General features: G+C 38.4%; 1 protein-coding gene across 1 annotated transcript in view; it reads left to right on the forward strand.

Moving 5' to 3' along the window:
- ASAP2 (ArfGAP with SH3 domain, ankyrin repeat and PH domain 2) overlaps positions 1 to 19,079 on the forward strand; it is an 86,459-nt gene that overhangs the window by 17,091 nt on the left and 50,289 nt on the right. Inside the window, exons 2-5 of the mRNA XM_082277112.1 lie at positions 2,004 to 2,076; positions 5,974 to 6,119; positions 17,025 to 17,099; positions 18,682 to 18,731. Coding sequence (XP_082133238.1) covers positions 2,004 to 2,076; positions 5,974 to 6,119; positions 17,025 to 17,099; positions 18,682 to 18,731 — 344 coding nt within the window. The remainder of the gene's footprint in view (positions 1 to 2,003; positions 2,077 to 5,973; positions 6,120 to 17,024; positions 17,100 to 18,681; positions 18,732 to 19,079) is intronic.

Here is a 19,079-nt window from a genome sequence, read left to right on the forward strand (position 1 = left end):
GCTATGCTGTGCCTTGTGGGTTTATTCCTCTACTGCTTGATCCTGGCTAAAGTGGAAGTTGGTTGAGAGGCGTTTCAAACCAAAATAATGAGGAAGAGGATTTAGTTGAGGAAGAGGATTTGAGGTTTTTTCCTTACTGGGAGTTTGTGCTTTCTGATTGAGGCAGCCTTGGGCCAGAGGATTTTATGAATCCATAGATCCGTCTGGATCCCTGACCACAGTAGTACAATTAATCCCATGCATTTATCCTTCCAACATTTCTCTTCCTGAAGAATTATCTCCCCCAAACTAAGGTGCAGAGATCTAATATTTTCTCAGCTGCACACACAAATCTAAGATTTACCTGAGAATTGAATTCTTAAGTTTTAAGTCTCTGGCTGTCAACCTTCTCTTTGGACTGTTGCTTGTAATGCTTGTAGTTGGAGACATTCCTTTTGCTTGGACTCCAAGAGGGTGATTGCGCTTTGACGCAGTCATCAATGAAGTTATCATTCCTCTGTAGTCAGCTGATTGGAGAGTGCTTTTCTGAGGTTATTTTTAGAAATCACCAAATACACAATGAGGGAGTTCCATTCATGTACTCCCATCCAAACAGGTGACTAATCTAACCTTGGAGATCATACTAGATACAGATTTGTTGGAGTGGATGGAATTCAAACTGCTGAAGAGGGTGAACAAACCTGCCATGGCTTTTATGGGCTTTCTTAGATTGTTTTATTTTTCACTTCTTCTGTACTTCAGAATTCCAAGTGAAAAGGCCTCTGCACCTTTCCTACTAATATGTTTCATATGTAAAAATATATACATGCTAATATAAAGATGCTGAAGGCGAAACCTCAAATGGATATAGCAGCACACAGTTACAGTGACACTGCAACATTAATGTTCAGGCGTTGTCTAAATTGCTTGGTTTCCATGCAATGCTGTGAAGATTTTGTCCAGCTATTTGTGGTCTAAACAGATTCAGTTTAAGAATACCCCAAAATCAGGGGGCTTAATATTTCTTTTTGCATTCACTGTGTTAAAATAATTGGATAGACTCCTAGGGGCTTGACTTTTCCAAATTGTGTTTCTTACACAAATGATTAACAATAAAAAAGGGTAGGTCAGATGTGTAACTGCTGCAATTCATTGAAATGTTTTGCATGAAAAATGGAATGAATTTGGTGGGTTTTCTTTGCTTTATCATGTATCATGCTAAACAGCTCTTGGCATAATACAATTTGTAGTGTTCAGTATTGTTCTTCAGTGGGGTCTAAATTCACCACCATCTTTGGAACATATATTTTCTCCAAGTTTCACAACTTTTTTTTTTTTTTTTAATTAATTTATATAATCATAATTCTGCTTCTCCCTTCTGGAACAATTCTACATTCTTGAGTCTGCTCTTATTTCACTTCAGTAAGCAAAATGGTTGCCTGCTTTTACTTCTTTCTTCGTAACAAATTGATTATAAGTGCTTGAGCATTCTGGGAAAGATTTAAACTTGAATTTTATATAGTGTTGGGGGAAGCTTTGCCTAGTGTTAAACTGTGTGAAAGATATTTGAGAGATATGCAATTTATTTTGTTCAGTGTAGCAGTGAGAAAGTTCATATAGTTGAGAATGCAATTAACTAAATTATCCAGGAAAACTGAAATTAAATTCCATTTTCAATATTCTGCCTGAGGAAGTGATATTGCTTGTGTCTTCAGCAGTGTCAGAACATATGATGGGTGAAAACTGTTTTAAGCTTCTTTAATAATTTAGCATGGAAAGACAGTATTGTGTAAATTGTTTCCTGCTGAGTTTACATGATGCTGGTCACCAGCCAAAGATGGAGGAGGTGTTTTTTTGGGCAAGGGTACAGAATAGGTTGTATAAATGGGGGTGGAAGCAAATGGTAAGTAATTCATTAATTAGGGGAATAAAGTAAACTATGTAATAGTTGTAATTACAGCAGGTTTGCAGGGCAGAAATTTGCCAGAGGACAATCCACTATTACATTTTTCTTTTTTTTTTAGGCTCTAGATGTTGACCGAACTGTTCTCTATAAAATGAAGAAATCTGTCAAAGCCATAAACTTATCTGGTCTGGGTAAGTACATAATTCCTGTTAGTTTATATTGGTGAAATTGGAAGATTTAAGCAGTCAGATGTCATAGTGAATCAGAAGGAGTGATATGGGTAACTCTGAGAAGAGAAATATGTGCATTTTAAGTGTCAATCTTGAACTAGCTGTTTGATCATGAGCTCAGTAAGGATGAGATGTTGTGGGGTAGCTAAACTTCTCTTGCTGCCATACTGGTATCAAGTGGTGAAGCTGTGCTCTCCTCTTTCCACTGGGTCTGGGCTACCTGCTCCTTTTGTCATGCCTTGTTTAGCAGATCCCTAGATGAGTTTTTAAGCTTGTATAAAGCTGCATATGCAGTGAGATCAACTTAATCAGGATTAGATGAGCACCTGAAGTGGTAGGGCCATGTGTATCATCAAGAGATGAGGGTGTGGGAGGGGTGAAATTACTCTTTGGCAGCAGTAAGAAGCTACATTGGCTCTACTGCTTTGTGAGACCTCACTCTCCCTGGTGGCTTCCAGTTATGTATGTTGAGAACTTCATGACAAGAGAGAGGTGATGAGCTGCAACTTTTTATTGTCATGAGGTAAAAAATCAGATATTTTTCTTATAATGCTGAATAAAATGCAAAGAACTATCGCTGTGTGCCTTTTTAAATGTGTGCCAATCTCTTAGAGTTGTGTATGTTTATCTTCTTTGAAAAAAATAACTGAAGCTTTTGTTTTCGTGGATCAGCAGCATTTTGTGAATAAGAAACAGCATTTGTTTTCTGTGGATAAGAAACAGCATTTGGTTGGCTTTTGTTCTCACTGTGCAGTTCATAGCAATTAGAGCTAACAAAACCTGTATTAAATGCAAAATAGACAGGCCTGTCAACCTTGGAGAGCCACCAATATCTGACAGAACTTGTGGCCATGTTGGTGTTCAGACGCAAGGTTAGAACAAGAACTGCTATTGTGGTATAATTCATCTCAGCTAATTGAAAGGAAGTTCCTTGTCGAATGTAATGAAGCTGTTACCTTTGGATTGTGGAGGGTCCAGTTTAAGATTCATCAGGAGCTGTTTCATTGGTTTGGCATCCTTTATTCTCTTTCTTTTTCTTGCTTGGCTGGTTTTTCTTTTTGGCTGTTGGGGTTTTTTAAAATTTTATTCTAGAATGCTAGACTATGCTTCATAATCAGAGTACCTGTTAGAGCATTGTAGCAAATCACTAGTCTTTGCGTAAAATCAGTACCTTGCCCATGATTTAAATTTGTGCTGCCCACCCAATCTTGACAAGAAAGGTTTGGAGGCACTTCTCTTCCACCAAGCCACCTGTCAGCCCTTGGGGTTTCTTTTGACAAAACAAACCCCATGGTCCCACACTCCTAAGAGCACAGTGACTGGATTTTTAGTACAGGTTCCCTAAATATTAAATCTACATGTTTTGTATTTCTGTTTTAATGTGAGAGTTTACAAACCATTATTAAGGATTACATCGTGACTCCCAATTTATACGTAGCTTGGCTTCTTACTTAAAGAAAACCTCTAAACCCTCAAAACTGGATCAAGTTTCTTTTTTTGATAGATTTCATACCTTTTGTTTGTAGAGAAACTTCTAAAATTCATCAGGAAAAAAACCACAGGACAGGAAGAGTATTTTGGAGGGTTCCATGGGAAAAGTAGATTTTTGTGTTCTTCAGAAGCAATTGGGGAGTACCAGCACAGTTATTAGTACTGCTGCAATAAACTACCATCAGCATTCTGGGGAATGTCTCAGAATCCGGAAGAACAGTCCCTAGGATGCTGGGGAATAGAAGACTCCTGGGGATGCCATGTGGAATGGATGCTGTGCTTGTTTCCTAAGGTAAAAAGTCAGCATGGCACAGTAACTGGTTGCACATCTAGCCATAACACTTAATGGTAGTAGCCTTTGCACCTTGCTTTCATGCAGGGGCAGCTTTCTCTTTTTGCAGTAGGAGTTGTGGCCTGACCTCTTCTCTCACCTGGGTTCACATAAGCTAAGGTGGATGCAGGAAGCAGTGAGGATGCAGGAAGCAGTGTGGAAATAATTCACCTCACTGGGTAGATGTGAGATCTAGAGGTGCTGTGACCTGCCACATTCTCGTTTTTGCTGCCTGTGCCAGTTCACTGAAAGCTTGTTCAGGTGTATATATGTCACACAATAGAATTAGTTGAACATCCTTACTTCATCCTACAGCAAAAATTTTGGTAAGTGCTCAGCCCTTGCTGTTGATGCTGAAGAAAAAAAGTAAATTTCAGTGCTAGTACTCAGTTTTTAAATTTAATAGCTATCTGAAAACAGTCACAGGCTGCAAATTCAAGTGATCAAGTTAAAAACTTGTAGAATTAATGCTGGTTGTGTAACTTCAATTCTGCATGTACATTATGTCAGTCTTAAATTACATGGTGCTATACCACTGCTGCACAGGGTTTTGGTTTCATATATTGAAAATTAAAGAAAATTGTAGCTATTGAGAAACAAAGTTCTTGAATGGCTGTCCAGATAGGACACGTGAACACAGGCTTGTTTTTAGTCTGGAGCACGAGAAGTTTTTTGAACAGGTTGTATAACAAATTCACAGAAATTTGGGAAATGACATTGTATCAAAAATCCTTTGGATATTAAATGTGTTGATGTGTACAAATGGGCTTGAAATGAAACTGGATCATTGCTTGTTTGAACAGATTAATCCGCTCTGAATAATCTTCAGGGTTTATGCTAGTCTCATGTAATGACCGAGACAGTCCTTTTCTTATTAATGCATAATTTGTTTTCTAGAGTGTGGAGTTTTTTTCCCTGACTTCCTTTGAAACTTTAGAAATTGTCTACAGCTAGAGTAAGAAATAGGCAAAGTTACCTTTGTCAGGTGCTGACTTGGTGTACTTTGCCCACATGCTCAAGCTTGACATGGTCACTAAACTTGGGTTCAGAAGAACTTTCTGTTTCTGTTTTATTCCACAGGTCAAACTGATTTTTGATAAAGGGATGTTTTATGCCTGTCTGTATAGGCAAGTAACCCAGGAGTGACCTAGGAATAAATCACTTGGGCAAGGTAGTTAAGACTGAAGCCTCTCAGATTTCCTTTATATTTGAATCAGGGGAATTTATTTTATGCCTAGATTTCTTCTCATTCCCTGGGCTGAAAAACCCCCCAACATGTGCAGCTCAAAGCTTTGTGAACATTGGTGTTAGGTGTGTGCAGGATGAGTTGCACTGGTGTAGCCCAGGAGATCTGGATGACTTCCAGGGCAGAGCTTCTGATTTTGTTCTCTCAGAAAGGAATCTGGTTGTCACGAACCAGAATTGCTTTCAGAACTGAACTGGCCTGTGGTAAATGCAGATTGCTAGGATTCGCTTCAGATCCCCACTGCTGCCCTGAATTGGAGAACTAACATAGATCTGGTTTTGTTCTCCTTTTTAATGTGGTTTATAGTCCTTTTTCTTAGGGCAAATCAAGACTATTTGATCTATTGCCTTCTGTTGTACAGATCCAAGACTCTGCCAGCACACTTTAGTTCTTCTGTTTCTTTTTCAGCACACATAACATAACACAGTAAAACATAACAGCACACAGTTAAAATTAGAAAGTGTTAATAAAAGACTCTAAAATTGGAAAGTTCATTATAGGAGCTGGGAGTTGTTATGGGGTCTCTGCTATGGTGCAGAAATATTGTGGGTCTTTCTAGAGTGTCAGATGTTTGTCTTGTCTTGGCACATTGTCATTTGTACAAGGTGGATAGGTACATGCAAACCACTTCAGGCGTATCAGTGTTAAAATGTAAAGAATAACTGGTTTTTGTATTAAGTAAACATTTGTAACAATAACTGTGGAAAGTTGTTTTTTTAAAAACCCTCAATTGTGATTTCAGTAACCTTTTATCTACTGATGATATCGTCCTGTTTTGCTCTTTTTGAAGCTCACGTGGAAAATGAAGAACAGTATACACAAGCACTGGAGAAGTTCGGTGGCAACTGTGTTTGCAGGGATGACCCAGATTTGGGAACAGCATTTTTAAAATTTTCTGTGTTTACAAAGGAATTAACTGCACTCTTCAAAAATTTGGTAAGAATTATTTAAAACATGTTGAAATTTTAAAGCCATTATAAAGGCTGTATTTTGGAATTACAACAGCTCTTCATATTGAAGACAATTTGTGTTTTAGAAACCATTGTTCTTTAAAAAACTCTCAGCTTATGAAAATGTCTTATGTTCTAGGCTTTCCCCTTGCAGAAGTCAAAACTCAAGCCAAACCAAAGAAACCAGAAAAGAAACCACCACAAAACACAAACACAACAAACCTCCCTCTTCACTTAGCACGTCTAAAAGCTTCCTACAATAGTTATAACATGCATTATAAAACACCCATCTCAGTTTGCTTTAAAATTGTGAAACCAGCAAAACCCAACTTGATTTACTGTGTGATCATGCTGTTTTACGTTACCTTTTCCCACTTTCCATTTGTATTTGTAAAGGGAGATCTTAGCGGCCCTGGAAGAGAGTGTTCTTGCTTCTCAGGGAAGTGAGTCAGGGAAACAAAATCAAACAAAATGCTCTAACAACAGTAGCATCCATTGGGGATCAAGCCTACAGCTGAAGCCAGTAAGTCTTAAAAGCCTCTTTGGTGAGCCAAATGGGATGGAACCAAATGGAAGAACAGAATTTTTAATTATAAATGGAGAATTTTCAGCCTCAATTTCACATTAATCAGAGGGTACAAAAAGGGCAGATTCTGATTACATCCTAGTAGCTAGAGCTTTCCCATATCTAAAGTACCAAATTTACTTGAATTCACAGAACTCTTACACCAGGGGCTAGGAAGGGGAAGTGACCCAGATTCCCAGAAGCATTTAAAACTCTGTGTCTGCTGAAATCAATGGCATGGAGACACATCAAATGCTTTTGTGAGTCTAGACCAAATGTCTGTAGTTTGCAGCCAGCTGGTCATAATCACTTCTTTGGGGAATGTTTCCAGCTGATGTGGTTTAGGGCAGTTCCATTCATTCTCTGATGCTGTCCTCTCTTTTTACCCAATCATGATATTGATGAATACAGCCCCAAATGTATTTATCAACAATGAAATATATTTCACGTTGGTTATATTGATTTTAACTTCTCTGGAAGTGCAAATATTATCTGAGATTATGTATCAGAAGAGGCATCCTCATTCAGTGTGAGTCAGTTATCCCAAGTCTCTCATACAGAGGCAGGCAGCTCCTATGGAAAGGAAAATTGAATGGGTCTTCTAATTGATACCTTCTGTTGACTAAAACCCCCTCTCTATCATATATTAATTGCAGTATGATGAATTCATTAGGCAAATGGATCTGGGAAATGGGATGTTTAGGTGATTCTAAAAAGCAATCTGCTAAAAGCTACACCCCCTCCCCAGAAAAAGCTTTTAATGTGTTACATTGCAAGTACTTCTGAAAGCTAGAAGGTGTTGCTTTTTTACCAAAAATCTTAGCTATTTGTTCTCTTAAAACCAGAAACTACTATATTTGCAAAATGTTTCTGAAAATAATGACTTTTCTTCCACACTCTGGGAAGGAAAAACACCAAAATAAGTATCTATGGCAAGCTGGAATGCATGTTTTTGTTATCTTTTGTTATCCACCTAAGTTTTGTGTGTGTCTTCTCCAAGGAATATTTGTAGTTCTTTTTGCTGTGTACTGTTTTTTTTTAGAAGCAGCCACGTACATTTGCTTCAGTTTGTGTGTATAAGAAGAGGATATGTCATAAGAGAGTAGTTAAGTCTTTAGTTTTTCTCAGTTTGTGATTCTGATTTTCTCTATTTTTCTAGTGAAGAGTAACTTCTGCATAGGCCTGAATGTAATTTTTTTTTTTAACATTGCAATAGCATAGGCACCTTCTCTCTTTAATACTGTCTGGTGAAGAGCAGATCTCTGTAAAGTGCTGCTGCTTCCTAATATGCTTCATATTGTTGAGGTTTGAAGCTTTTTGTTTTTTCCTGACTAGCAAAGGAAACCTAATGGTCCTTGAATTTGGTGTCTCAATAGGAAAATAGTTTCCTTCAGAAGGAAATACATATGAAAAAAAGATGTGAACTTCATTATTGCTTGCAAATGCCATATTTACAAACAAGAAATCCAGAATAATGAAAAATTATAGATTTATATAGCTTTGCCTATTAGAAGTTAATGCCACTAGAATAAATTTCTTGTAACTGGTCACTTAGAAAATCTGTTCATAAATTCACTCATTGAGATCTAGTTTTCAAAAACGTTAAAAGGATATTGACCAGTATAAAAAGTTTTGTACAATAATTGGAAATAATTTGGGGTACATTTTGTTAAAGTCATAGCCATATGTGCATTCTCACAGTGAGGTGACGTATCCAACTCTGAATGCTTTCAACATATTGACATTAAAAACATCCCTCTCCTCTGGTGTTTCCAGATATATTACAACTAAAACATATTTTGGTTGTAAATATTTTCATCCAAAATGTAGCCAGGGCCATGCAACCTGCTGCTGTAAAAAAAAACATTCTGGAAGGTACTCTTTAAATAGACCTATCTCTGGAGTTTCACAGGGTGCTGAATTTCCACAGAAGATTTTAACTGAAGTGAATGGGGAATGTGCAAGGAAGTGAGAGGACATGTTCAAACTGGAACAGGTGCCAAAGCTATTAACACTGGCAAAGCTTTAGGGCTACTGTCAAGTTTTGCTTTGTCATATATTTTACATTTGTTTCTAGAAGCTGACGTGTTCTGTCAGCTCTTGGCCTGGATGGTATTTAGAGCTGTAGCTCGAAAGTGCTTCTGCACAAAGATTTTCTTTAAACTTGTCCTTAGTAAGGTAGAGGAAAGCCATTATAAAGTTGTTCTGCTTTAACAGGAGTCTTAGGTCTTTGTTTTCCCTAATAATTTTAGAAGTTTCCTAAAAGACTTTGAAGTTTTTATCAAGGCATCAGTGTTTTAAAGTATTTCAATAGCAGCTGAAGTATTTTTGTTTTTAATCCAAAAACCTATGAACTATTCAAGTTAAAGTTTAGGTCTTGAGTTTTTATAAGTTTGCTATGCTGCTTTTATGTTTGCACTTTGAAATAGTGCATAAAACTCCAAAAACCCCCACCCCAACCTTTGTATTCTTCTTCACTTTTGAAGTGATTTATAAATATATCTTCAAGAAATGAATTGATATTTTCTGTGTACAAGATCCTTGTAACCACTCATTTTAGCCATTCTAACCTAGTTTGCATTATTTGGATCACTTCGTGATGTATACTTACAGTTATTTTCTTTTGCCATAGCTCTGATATCAACTTACAAATTTTTCTTCAACTTCTGTTTTTTAAGAAGACTGAGCAATCAATTAGTCTTTTTGGTAGTGAAAGATCTGAAATTACTAGAGGCCATTTTCAGAGGTAACATACCACCTTTTGTGGCAAGTGTGATATTGCTTCTTGATGGCAACCTTGTTCCTAATTCCTAATGGAATTGGAGCACCCGCTAGAGTAGTAGGAGTTCCCAGGTAGGTTAGGTCTGTATAGCACTTGCTTATAGTGTTAATTACTCTGTCTTCTTAAATATAGTGCCAAGGGATAAAGGTGTGGGTCTTAATATGAAAAATGTTAGGAAAATGAAAGGCTCATTGCAATATGTTTGCACTTTAAATATTTTCTCCTTCAAATCCTATTAAATTGCTACACTGAGAAGAAATAAAATCTAGTTGTGCATCTTTGTCAACACTCCTTGAAAAGGGTTTTGATCTGTGAAGATGAAGTAGCTATTTAACAAATACCATTTTCTGTATTTGTTGTTGTTATACATACTCTTGTCCTTTCTTTTTCATTTATATAAATTTAAAGCTAATGAAACAGTCTGGATTGAGAGGAGTGGATCTGATATTTCCACTCTGTGGAAGGTAGCTGCGAGTAAGAGATTCTATTTTCAATTAATAATCCTTGGGTTTTTAGTCAGAAAAAATGGAAGAACAGCAATGATATTTTTCTGACCATATGCTCTTGTTTTACTTACTTTTTTAAAATGTAAGAAGAAAGAAAATTTGCTTAACTGTAAAAGGTAACAACAAAAGTGAAGGAAATATCTTTTCCGTGTTATGTAATAAAGTTGAGAAATTTATGCCCAGAATTTTCTTTGTTTAGACCAAGGTTTTAAAAAACAATGTTTGGTGCCTGAACCTTCACAAACATATTTCTGTTTAGAAGGACTCATTTAAGTCCATGAAAAAATTCTACAGGTATACGTATTTGAGATTGGAGTATTGTATGTGGAGCTTAATGATTTAAGTTGTGAGGTTTCTGTTTTACATCAGTACACTTAAGGAAACTTGGCTAACAATGAGAGGAAAAAAATAAAGAGTACTGTTTGACTTACGCTTGTAGAGATATAAGCCAAGATCTAGTAATTCCTCCTTAGCAGCATGGGTTCAGCTCCACCTGGAACCACATCTGTATTTTTTTGCCAAAGGGTATTGATCCAACTGGAGGAAATTTGGAGGGTAGTAATAAAACATGATTAGGGCTTCAATAGATTGGTTTATGAAGAAAATTTTGAAGAATTTTAAATTTATGGTTTGCTTCACAGATAACTCTGTGGAGCAGGCAGATAATAAACTGCATGTAAATGGGATCTCACTCTGAAAATTTAAGGTGAAGTGTCCCAGAGAAAGTGATAGAAGCCTACCACTTAGGTCTTTCAACCTAGGTTAGAAAATGTGCAGTCTGGAATTCTCCACTGGCAAGGAAAGAGGGCTAGAATAACCACAAGTCTCTTCCTTCCTTTGCTTTTGCAACTCTTCATTTTATGCTTTTAAGATTTCCTGTGAAATACTTCCTAATAGAGAAGTTCCTAGTTTGTAGTTTGAGTATTGGTGGTGGTAACGGGGCTGTTTCTAAGTAGTACATGGTGGCAGCACTTGGTATCTTGTGTGAAGGCATTTTTTGAGGCAGCTGTGCCAGCAGCTCCATGTGGGCACTTAGTGCTCAGTTCCTGTTCTGCTGGAGTCATTTTCCCTGTGGCATAATGAGTGGTAGGTGATATCCCAGCTCAGTCACGCCTGTGCTGCAGGGGAGAGGGGGTGAGGACAGAGGAAGGGCAGCACTGTGACCTTGTGCTCAAGGGGAAGGCACAGTGTACAGATGAAAGTTTGTGCCACCAGTCTTGGTTACACGTTTTTCTGAAGTCTTGGGCGTAGATGCTAAAGCTTAAAGTTCACACAATGTCTCATCTATAGTGGGTGTTCTGATTTCCACTTTCTCTCTGCTGTGTTGATTGGCCTTGTCCTACTGATGCTCACATCACTGGGAAAATTATTGGAAACTATTAAATCCAATAGCACTTGCCATAAAAAAAAGAAAATAAACAATGATTTGTCAGCAGGCAGTACTGCCATTATCTGCACACACCTGAGCTCATTGATGGTAGAGAAGCCCACAGCCAGGTACAGGGACTGCATCTAAAGTTTAGTAATGGCAATAGGAGACATATCTGCCTGAATTTTAGTTTAAACTGAAAAAGTTTTAAGTTCTGCATGTTAAGAAAAGTATTTAACTTCTGAAGTATACTGAAAAGGTGCTTTTTTCCCCCTTTTTGGTTGGACTTAAAAAACAAAACCCTACAGAAGTACTGCAGGCACCAGTATCCTAAGCTCTTATGGAAACAGCTTTACTTTAAAGGAATCAGAAGGGCTGGCAAACAGCAAACTTAAATGTTTAGCCATAGGCCCTTAAACCACTTGAACATCTTTCCCCTTCACAAATGCTGGCTTGCTTGTTGCCTCTATGAGCACTTCTGGCAGCTATGTGTTTTGTTTATATGTTCTCTCCCCTGCCATTTCTTCTTTTCTGAGCGTGCTCCAACTTAGGAAGTTTTAATTTTTTGCCCTGTCATCTTGTTGGAAACTGTCAGAGGAAAACCGCAAGTACCAAAGCAGCAATGTTGGAAGTGGAAACGAGGTCAACTTTTTTTTTTTTCTTTTTTTTTTTTAACATACAGAATTTGCTAGTGTTTCTCTGAGACAGGATTACTCTAATTTCTGTGAAGATTTCCTGCACCTTTGTATATATATATTTTTAAATAATATTTTAAAACATAAAGTAGTCAAAATGTAGAGGCTGTTGCACACATTCTAGCTCCTTGTACTCTGCACAGAGTAGGAACTGCAGCATATTAATGCTTCTCTGCGTGCCAAAAATGGGTCTATATTTTTAGATAGCTCAGCTTAAGATACTCAAGAAAGAGCAGAAAAACATGTAAGATCTTTCATCTGTATACTTCTTGCTGACTTATAAATATGAAGGAGTATGATTCATCTAACTGGGTTAATAATGACAAGTTCATGCATTATGTGTGTTTACTTTTGTTACAAATAGAATAGGAGCATAGGGAATACAATAGACTGATAATAATGTACAGGTGATAGCACACAAAGGGAATTAATTTGAATAGGCAAACATTCTCTAAACTTTTAAAAAGAATGTAGAGTTTTTTCTCTGTTTTTTTAAGTTGCTTTGGAGTCCGGGCCATGTGATGTGAAATTCTAGCACATATCCATAACGGTTTGGGAGTCTGATTGATGTTTATATGAGTATGTTTGGGATAATACTTTAGATGTTTTTTTCTTTTCTGACTTGAAAAATCAATTGTCTTGAGTCTGCTGTTGAGAAATACTTTGTTCTTTATTTCTGTCCACTAAACCTGAAGAATAATTAAATGGAGTCTATGAAAGTATTGATCCTTAAGTTAGAGATTTTACTACATCATACTAATAGAATAACAAAGTAGAAAACTTTGCATGGAATGATATCTTGGAAGAGACCTCTTCTGCTTTTCCACCTGAATAACCATTCTGGTTGTGCACTTGCAACTTATAGAAGTGTCTGGGTTTTTTTACCTAGATTTTGTGTAGTTTAAACCTTTTCACTTATCTCCTGTATTTACAACATAAAATTTTATTACCCTTGAGAATGGTTGTGTTGCTATGCGCCTGTGGTAGTACTGCTGGGGACTTAGGATATGGATGGTTTCCAGCACTGCCAGCTAAGCTTGTGTACATGTTGCTCATTCAATTTTTACATGAAGTACTTAAAAAAACCCAAAGCAACACAGAGCTGAAATTTAACTTGTTGATTCTGAAGGGCTGTGGTTGAGTCCTGCAGCTTGTTGGAGAGGAGAAACAGTAGGGTGGAGGAGGGGAAATGTGATTTGTGTTAAGAATTTAAAAGACCAGATTTTCTATATTTCTTTAGCCTTCCCATGCAGAGACAATCTGTGTAACCTTTAAAATTAATGAAGGTTCACTTTTACTAGTGGCTGAAATTTCAAGCAAATGCAGTAAGGTAGTTTCTTTGAGGAGGAAAGATGGGGACATCAGGGCTTTGCTTGTTTAACAATAGCTATTATGTATCACCAAGTCTGTTTTAGTGAGGTCACCAAGTAACTACAAGGTGATAATATTTTGTATTTTTCAGTTCTGGGAAGACTGAACCATCCATAACTGTAAATATTTTTTTCTTAAAATTTTAGGTTTTTGGTTTTTTTCATCTCTGGATGGGTTATGCTAAAAAAGACTTCGATGTCCCTGACATTATTCCTGAAGAAATAGAAGCGTTTGTTCCTACATGATGCAAAGTTCTTTCTGTAATTTGAACGTCTGAAATCCATCTTCATATAGGGATTTCAGAGCTTCTTTAAAAAAAAGGTATTTTAAAACAACAGCATAAAATACCAAGAAAATAAATAGCTTATCCAAGGGCAACTTTAACTGAACTGCTGCAAAAGTTATTCTGATTTTTTTTCTCATCGTGCTATTCTAACGTGTTACAGCGGGGATTACTGTAACACGCCTATATCAAACCAGGAGTCCCGTGGAAAAGAAGTATATATGGACAGATTCGTGGTAGATGTTTCAGGGATGTTTATTTCTCCAGCTGCATGGCCGGGGCTCAGCTCAGGAACTCCCCCAGTCACGGGACCCGAGGATCCTTGGCCACACCAGGGAACACAAAACAACCAATGGGAAACAAAGGTGACCAGGGCCAGGGAGACCTCGTGTCTGTCCCCCAGGGCCCATCTCCTAGGGCTCCATGGCAGGGGAGGGACCCCAACATCTCACCTGTTTTATTTTAATAAAAGGAGAATGAAAACAACTGGATAAACATAACAAGAACAGTTTCAAGACAAAACAAGCCACCCTCCTGAGTCTTTAAATGTCCAGTCAGATTCTGTGGAACATCTTAGGGCTGACAGAAGGGAGACAGAACTCTCCAGGCATGCTTTGTGGGGAAACTGAGGCAGGAGAGGGTTTAATTTCTTCCCTCCCTCTTTTCATCCCCCACTCGGCATTGGAAAGGGATTGTAGGGAAAGGGAATTGTATAGGGAAGCCATGGGGTGAAAAACGGATTAGGAATAAACTGGGGATGGGGTAAACTTAGGAAGGGGTTCATATTGGGTATAGGGTAAAAGGGGGAAGTAGGCTGTGGGTAGGGAAGTTGCTGGGATGGATATTGTTTATAATTTTGTGCATAACGGCTGCCTTTGACGGGAATACCTCCAGGCCCAGTAACATTTGCTGCTTGTAAACCCTTCTTTCCTTGCACTATATCAAACTGCACAACTCCATCTCCTACACTTTTCAGGTAATTTTTAGGGTTATTCCTTTTAATGGCAGTTCTATGGATGAATAGATCTCCCCCTGTATCATCTCGTGTTATAAATCCATAGTTGTTTTTGACATTGTACCATTTCACAGTTCCTGTGATTTTCGTGGCTACAACTTCTCCTATCACGTGCTTGCGTGTTCATCGTGGCTGCTGGTCCCGCGTGGCCGCCGCCTCGCCGGCTCCGACGTCTCGGCCGGGCCCCCGCGTTGCGGCTGCTCCGCGCTCTCCGAGCGGCGCTGCTCCGGCGTGTCTGGGCTCTGCGCGGCCCCGCGTTGCCATCGCCGCTGGCTCCGTGCCCTGTGAGTGGTTCCGCTCCACAAACTCCACGCTGCTTTGGGTGCGGCCCCGTTCCGGCTCGGTGCTGCGCTGCGCGGCTTCTCGTGTCGCTGTGGAAACCGCCGCTTCTCCCTCCGCAGGGCTCTCCGAGCCGTGTGCTCAGAGCGGGCTGCCACGCCGATGCCGGTTCCTGGCTGCTCGTGGCCCACGGCACCCGCGGCGCCTGCGGCATCGCTCCCTCACTCGCGGCCGCGTGGCCGGGGACCCCGAGACAGGGATGGGGTCCGCGATAAGGTGCGGGCTCCCGAGGGGGCCGGGCGCATCCAGCACAGGCACCTCCACTGGCATGGCTGCAGTCATGTGCTCCCAGGATGGCGGCCGCGCGGCCTCGGCCATGGGATAAGTATGATCTTCTGCTTTAGGGGTAATGGGACCATATAAATGCTCCTGAATAGCTTCACTGACCACGAGGGATCCACGCAAGGGTTCAATCACTAATGCATGTTCTATTTGATCTTTCATCTCCCACAAGATCTCGTGCCAAAAACACTCTTGACTAGTTCCAGGAGGTTCAATATCAAAAAGTAAGTCTCGAGAAATATAGAAGAAATTTTTGAAAAGCCAGTTAAAAAAATGTTCTAGATCTCCCGGTTGCATTACTTTTTGTTTTGTTGTTCAAGGATTCCTTTTACTTCTAGACACATTTTTTTCTGTGGCTCAGACAGCCCCATTTCCCACGATTCTTCCATAGTCCAGAGAGAATATCCAAACCAAGATGAGAAGAGAGAGGTCTAGAGTGGTTATTTTACTCACGAATCTTCCTCAGGGATCAGTGTCTTGCCCGCATTCCTCCACCAGTTTGTTACAGCGGGGATTACTGTAACACGCATATATCAAACCAGGAGTCCCATGGAAAGGAAATATATATGGACAGATTCATGGTAGATGTTTCAGAGATGTTTATTTCTCCAGCCGCGTGGCCGGGGCTCAGCTCAGGAACTCCGCAGTCACGGGAGCCGAGGGTCCTTGGCCACACCAGGGAACACAAACCAACCCATGGGAACGAGGCTGACCAGGGGCAGGGAAACCCCGTGCCTGTGCCCAGGGCCCCTCTCCCAGGGCTCCATGGCAGGGGGGAGGGACCCCAACGCTAACGTGTTCTGGATTTTGCTCCTCAGAGCAACCAATCCATTTGGTTTGGTACAGTTTAAACTCTCTGCCTAGACATTATGGCCCATACCTTGAATTTTTTCCCAGAATCAAAAAGGAGTGGGTATGCAGTCTTTCCCTAACTGTTTTATTCCTACAGTCTTTGTTTATTCTTTTTCCGTATCAAAACATTACGGATACTTAACTAAAACCATGATTATTTTACGACTGTCTTAATTTGAAATAATTTTTATCTTCTTGAAGTACTTATTTTCTCTTGAATTACTTACATACTAAAGATCTCATAAAATTTTTACTTCCAAGTTCGCATGAGATGAATAAGGCAGATGTATTGCTTTTTAAAAACAAATGGAAAATATTGGAATGGTGGCTATCTTACAGCCCAGCATTCTTTGTCTTTATAACTTCTCTCAGAGTAAGATGCCATGTATTGGGAGAGTAGCAAATATGTTTAATGGAATAGTTCTGAAGAGGCTGGAAAGTGAACAAGGTTAATATAAAATATGCTCATGAACTTAAAATTATCAGTGCTAGAAAACTATGATTGTTTTCATTTAATTTAAACAGGGAAATAAGGCAATGTAAAAAATAGTGGTCTTACTTTGCAGTCACTGTTGGATGAGATGTTTATAATCAGCAATAATTCTGGAGGTTTCCTGCTGGCTTGGGGTATAGTGTTTCCAGAGTGAGTTTAATTAACTCATGTTGCTTTCATCTTTAATTACTGGTTGTGCTGATAAACATCTCCATGAGGCAGGGGTCGGAAAATAATACGTAAGATTTCCTTGTGAAACTTTCTGAAAATGTGTATTACGACAGTTTGTGTTCTGTGTCTAAAAATATTAACTGATTTGGTGTAATTTTCTTGTTACAGATTCAGAATATGAACAACATAATCACTTTTCCATTGGACAGTTTGCTGAAGGGAGATCTGAAAGGAGTAAAAGGGGTATGTTTTTCTTCCTATTTATATATAGGATTATTCTTGGTACAATAGATACATTTAGCGAGTGTATTAATATTATGTGTTGGAAGGCATAGGATACTCAAATAACATGTTAGCTCAATAAACAAGACTTTGGGGTTTTTGTTTGTTTGTTGGGTGTTTTTGTGAATTGAGTCATCCCTTCTGTTTGTGGTTTCACATACCACGTGTTCTTGACTCCGTATACAGAACAACATTTGAGAAGCTTTAAAAGCAGGGCTGAAATATAGAAGGTAAGCAGAGAAAGAGATGTAAGATTTTGGTATTTACTTAGTTGAGCAAAGGGTAGCACTATATTTTAAAGGATTATTACTAGTATATTTATTTAGCATTCTAAACTTACCTGGAACTATTAAGAAACACACATTAGACTGTATGAGCATAGGAGTTTTCTTGAAGAAGCTGAAATCTATTTGTTTATGCCCCAAGGACATTTTCTATTTGAAATAACAGCAACTTAGGACTCAAATGATGATATGTTTTTAAAAAATTTCAGAGCCTATGGCGAGCAAACTTACTGAGCTTATGCTTTGTTTACTAGTGAGCAAACAGGAAGTGACTGGCAGCTATTGTTCTAGGACATTGAAGGAAGGAGAAAAACATGTACATAGACTAAAAATGGTTTCTGTAAATTACTGGAGGATAAATAGATTATTTGGTAAGATAGGCTTATTATCTTTGTATTGTTTGCTTACCACATTTCACTGTTGTTCTTCTCTATGTCAGAATAAATACATTTACTACAATACAGTGTTGCACCACTGGCTAGAAAATATAATCAAACGCTGCTTTAGTTAATTTAATAGTTATCTCAATAATTAACTAACATGTAAGAATTAGTTCCTAATCTGTAATTGCAAAGTTTTTCCAGTGTCTGACAGTTAAGATTTTTTTGTAGTTGTCTGTTCTCTTGAACTTCATCAGAATTTCAGCTCTTGCATTTTCAGACATAAGTGAAATAACTTTACAACTTGTTAAGATAATTTCATTCAAATTACCTTATTCAGAGGAAAGAAGATAAAGGAATTTGGAATATAAGTAATTCAGAATTCTCACAGAATTAGTTATGCTGAGCCATAAGGCCTATACTGTTCCCATTAAGTCAGTGGAAAATTGATTTTTTAAACTCTAGTGTGATGCATCAAGTTCTTAGCCAAGGCTATACTGCAGCCTCAGGATAGGGACATTTTTCCAGTAGAGCCAGAGATAGAATGATGAGAAAGTAGTTACTTTGATTAATAGCAGAGTATGGTCTTGGGATAACATGTAGTTATACCTTTTAAAGAGTAAAATGGAGCTGTAAAAATCATAGCAAAAAGCATCCTAGACACACTTTTAAAAACGTGAGTGTATTAATTCTCTTCACAAGATTGTTTTTCCTATGTGCAAGACTGCTTTTGCACAGCCCTTAGGTGAGCTGTTAAGAAAGAGTGAAGTCCCTTATTGTTTGCAGGCACTGCAAGTGGCCAAGGTGTGTCTTCATTGTTAGAGCCACAGTATTTTTCATGTAAATATCTGGCTGTAATTTTTTCTCTTTTCTTGACAGGACCTGAAAAAACCCTTTGATAAAGCTTGGAAGGACTATGAAACAAAAGTGTATGTATCTTTTAAACTTTTATTTAAGAGAGAAATGGAACTGAAATCTGTAGAGGTTATTATTTAATGCCAAGATTGGATGCTCTCAGCAGGTGCATGCACTAGAAGTGGATGTACACCTATCTGAGGCTTGTAAATTGTGTCTTATGTTGTGGATCTAACCCAGCTTAGCAAATGCCACTTGTTTGAAGTTACCAGATACACTATATAAGCAGCTGTAAAATAAGTTTATAAAAATCAGAGTTTAATATCCAGCTAAATAAATTGCATGAGTCAACAAAGCTCAACACCTAATATCAAACACAATTGATTCTGGTTCCTTGCAAATCTTAAATGGTTCAGTGCCCT

This window comes from Coloeus monedula, assembly GCF_965178545.1.
Source record: "Coloeus monedula genome assembly, chromosome: 2".
Classification (NCBI taxonomy): Eukaryota; Metazoa; Chordata; class Aves; order Passeriformes; family Corvidae; genus Coloeus; species Coloeus monedula.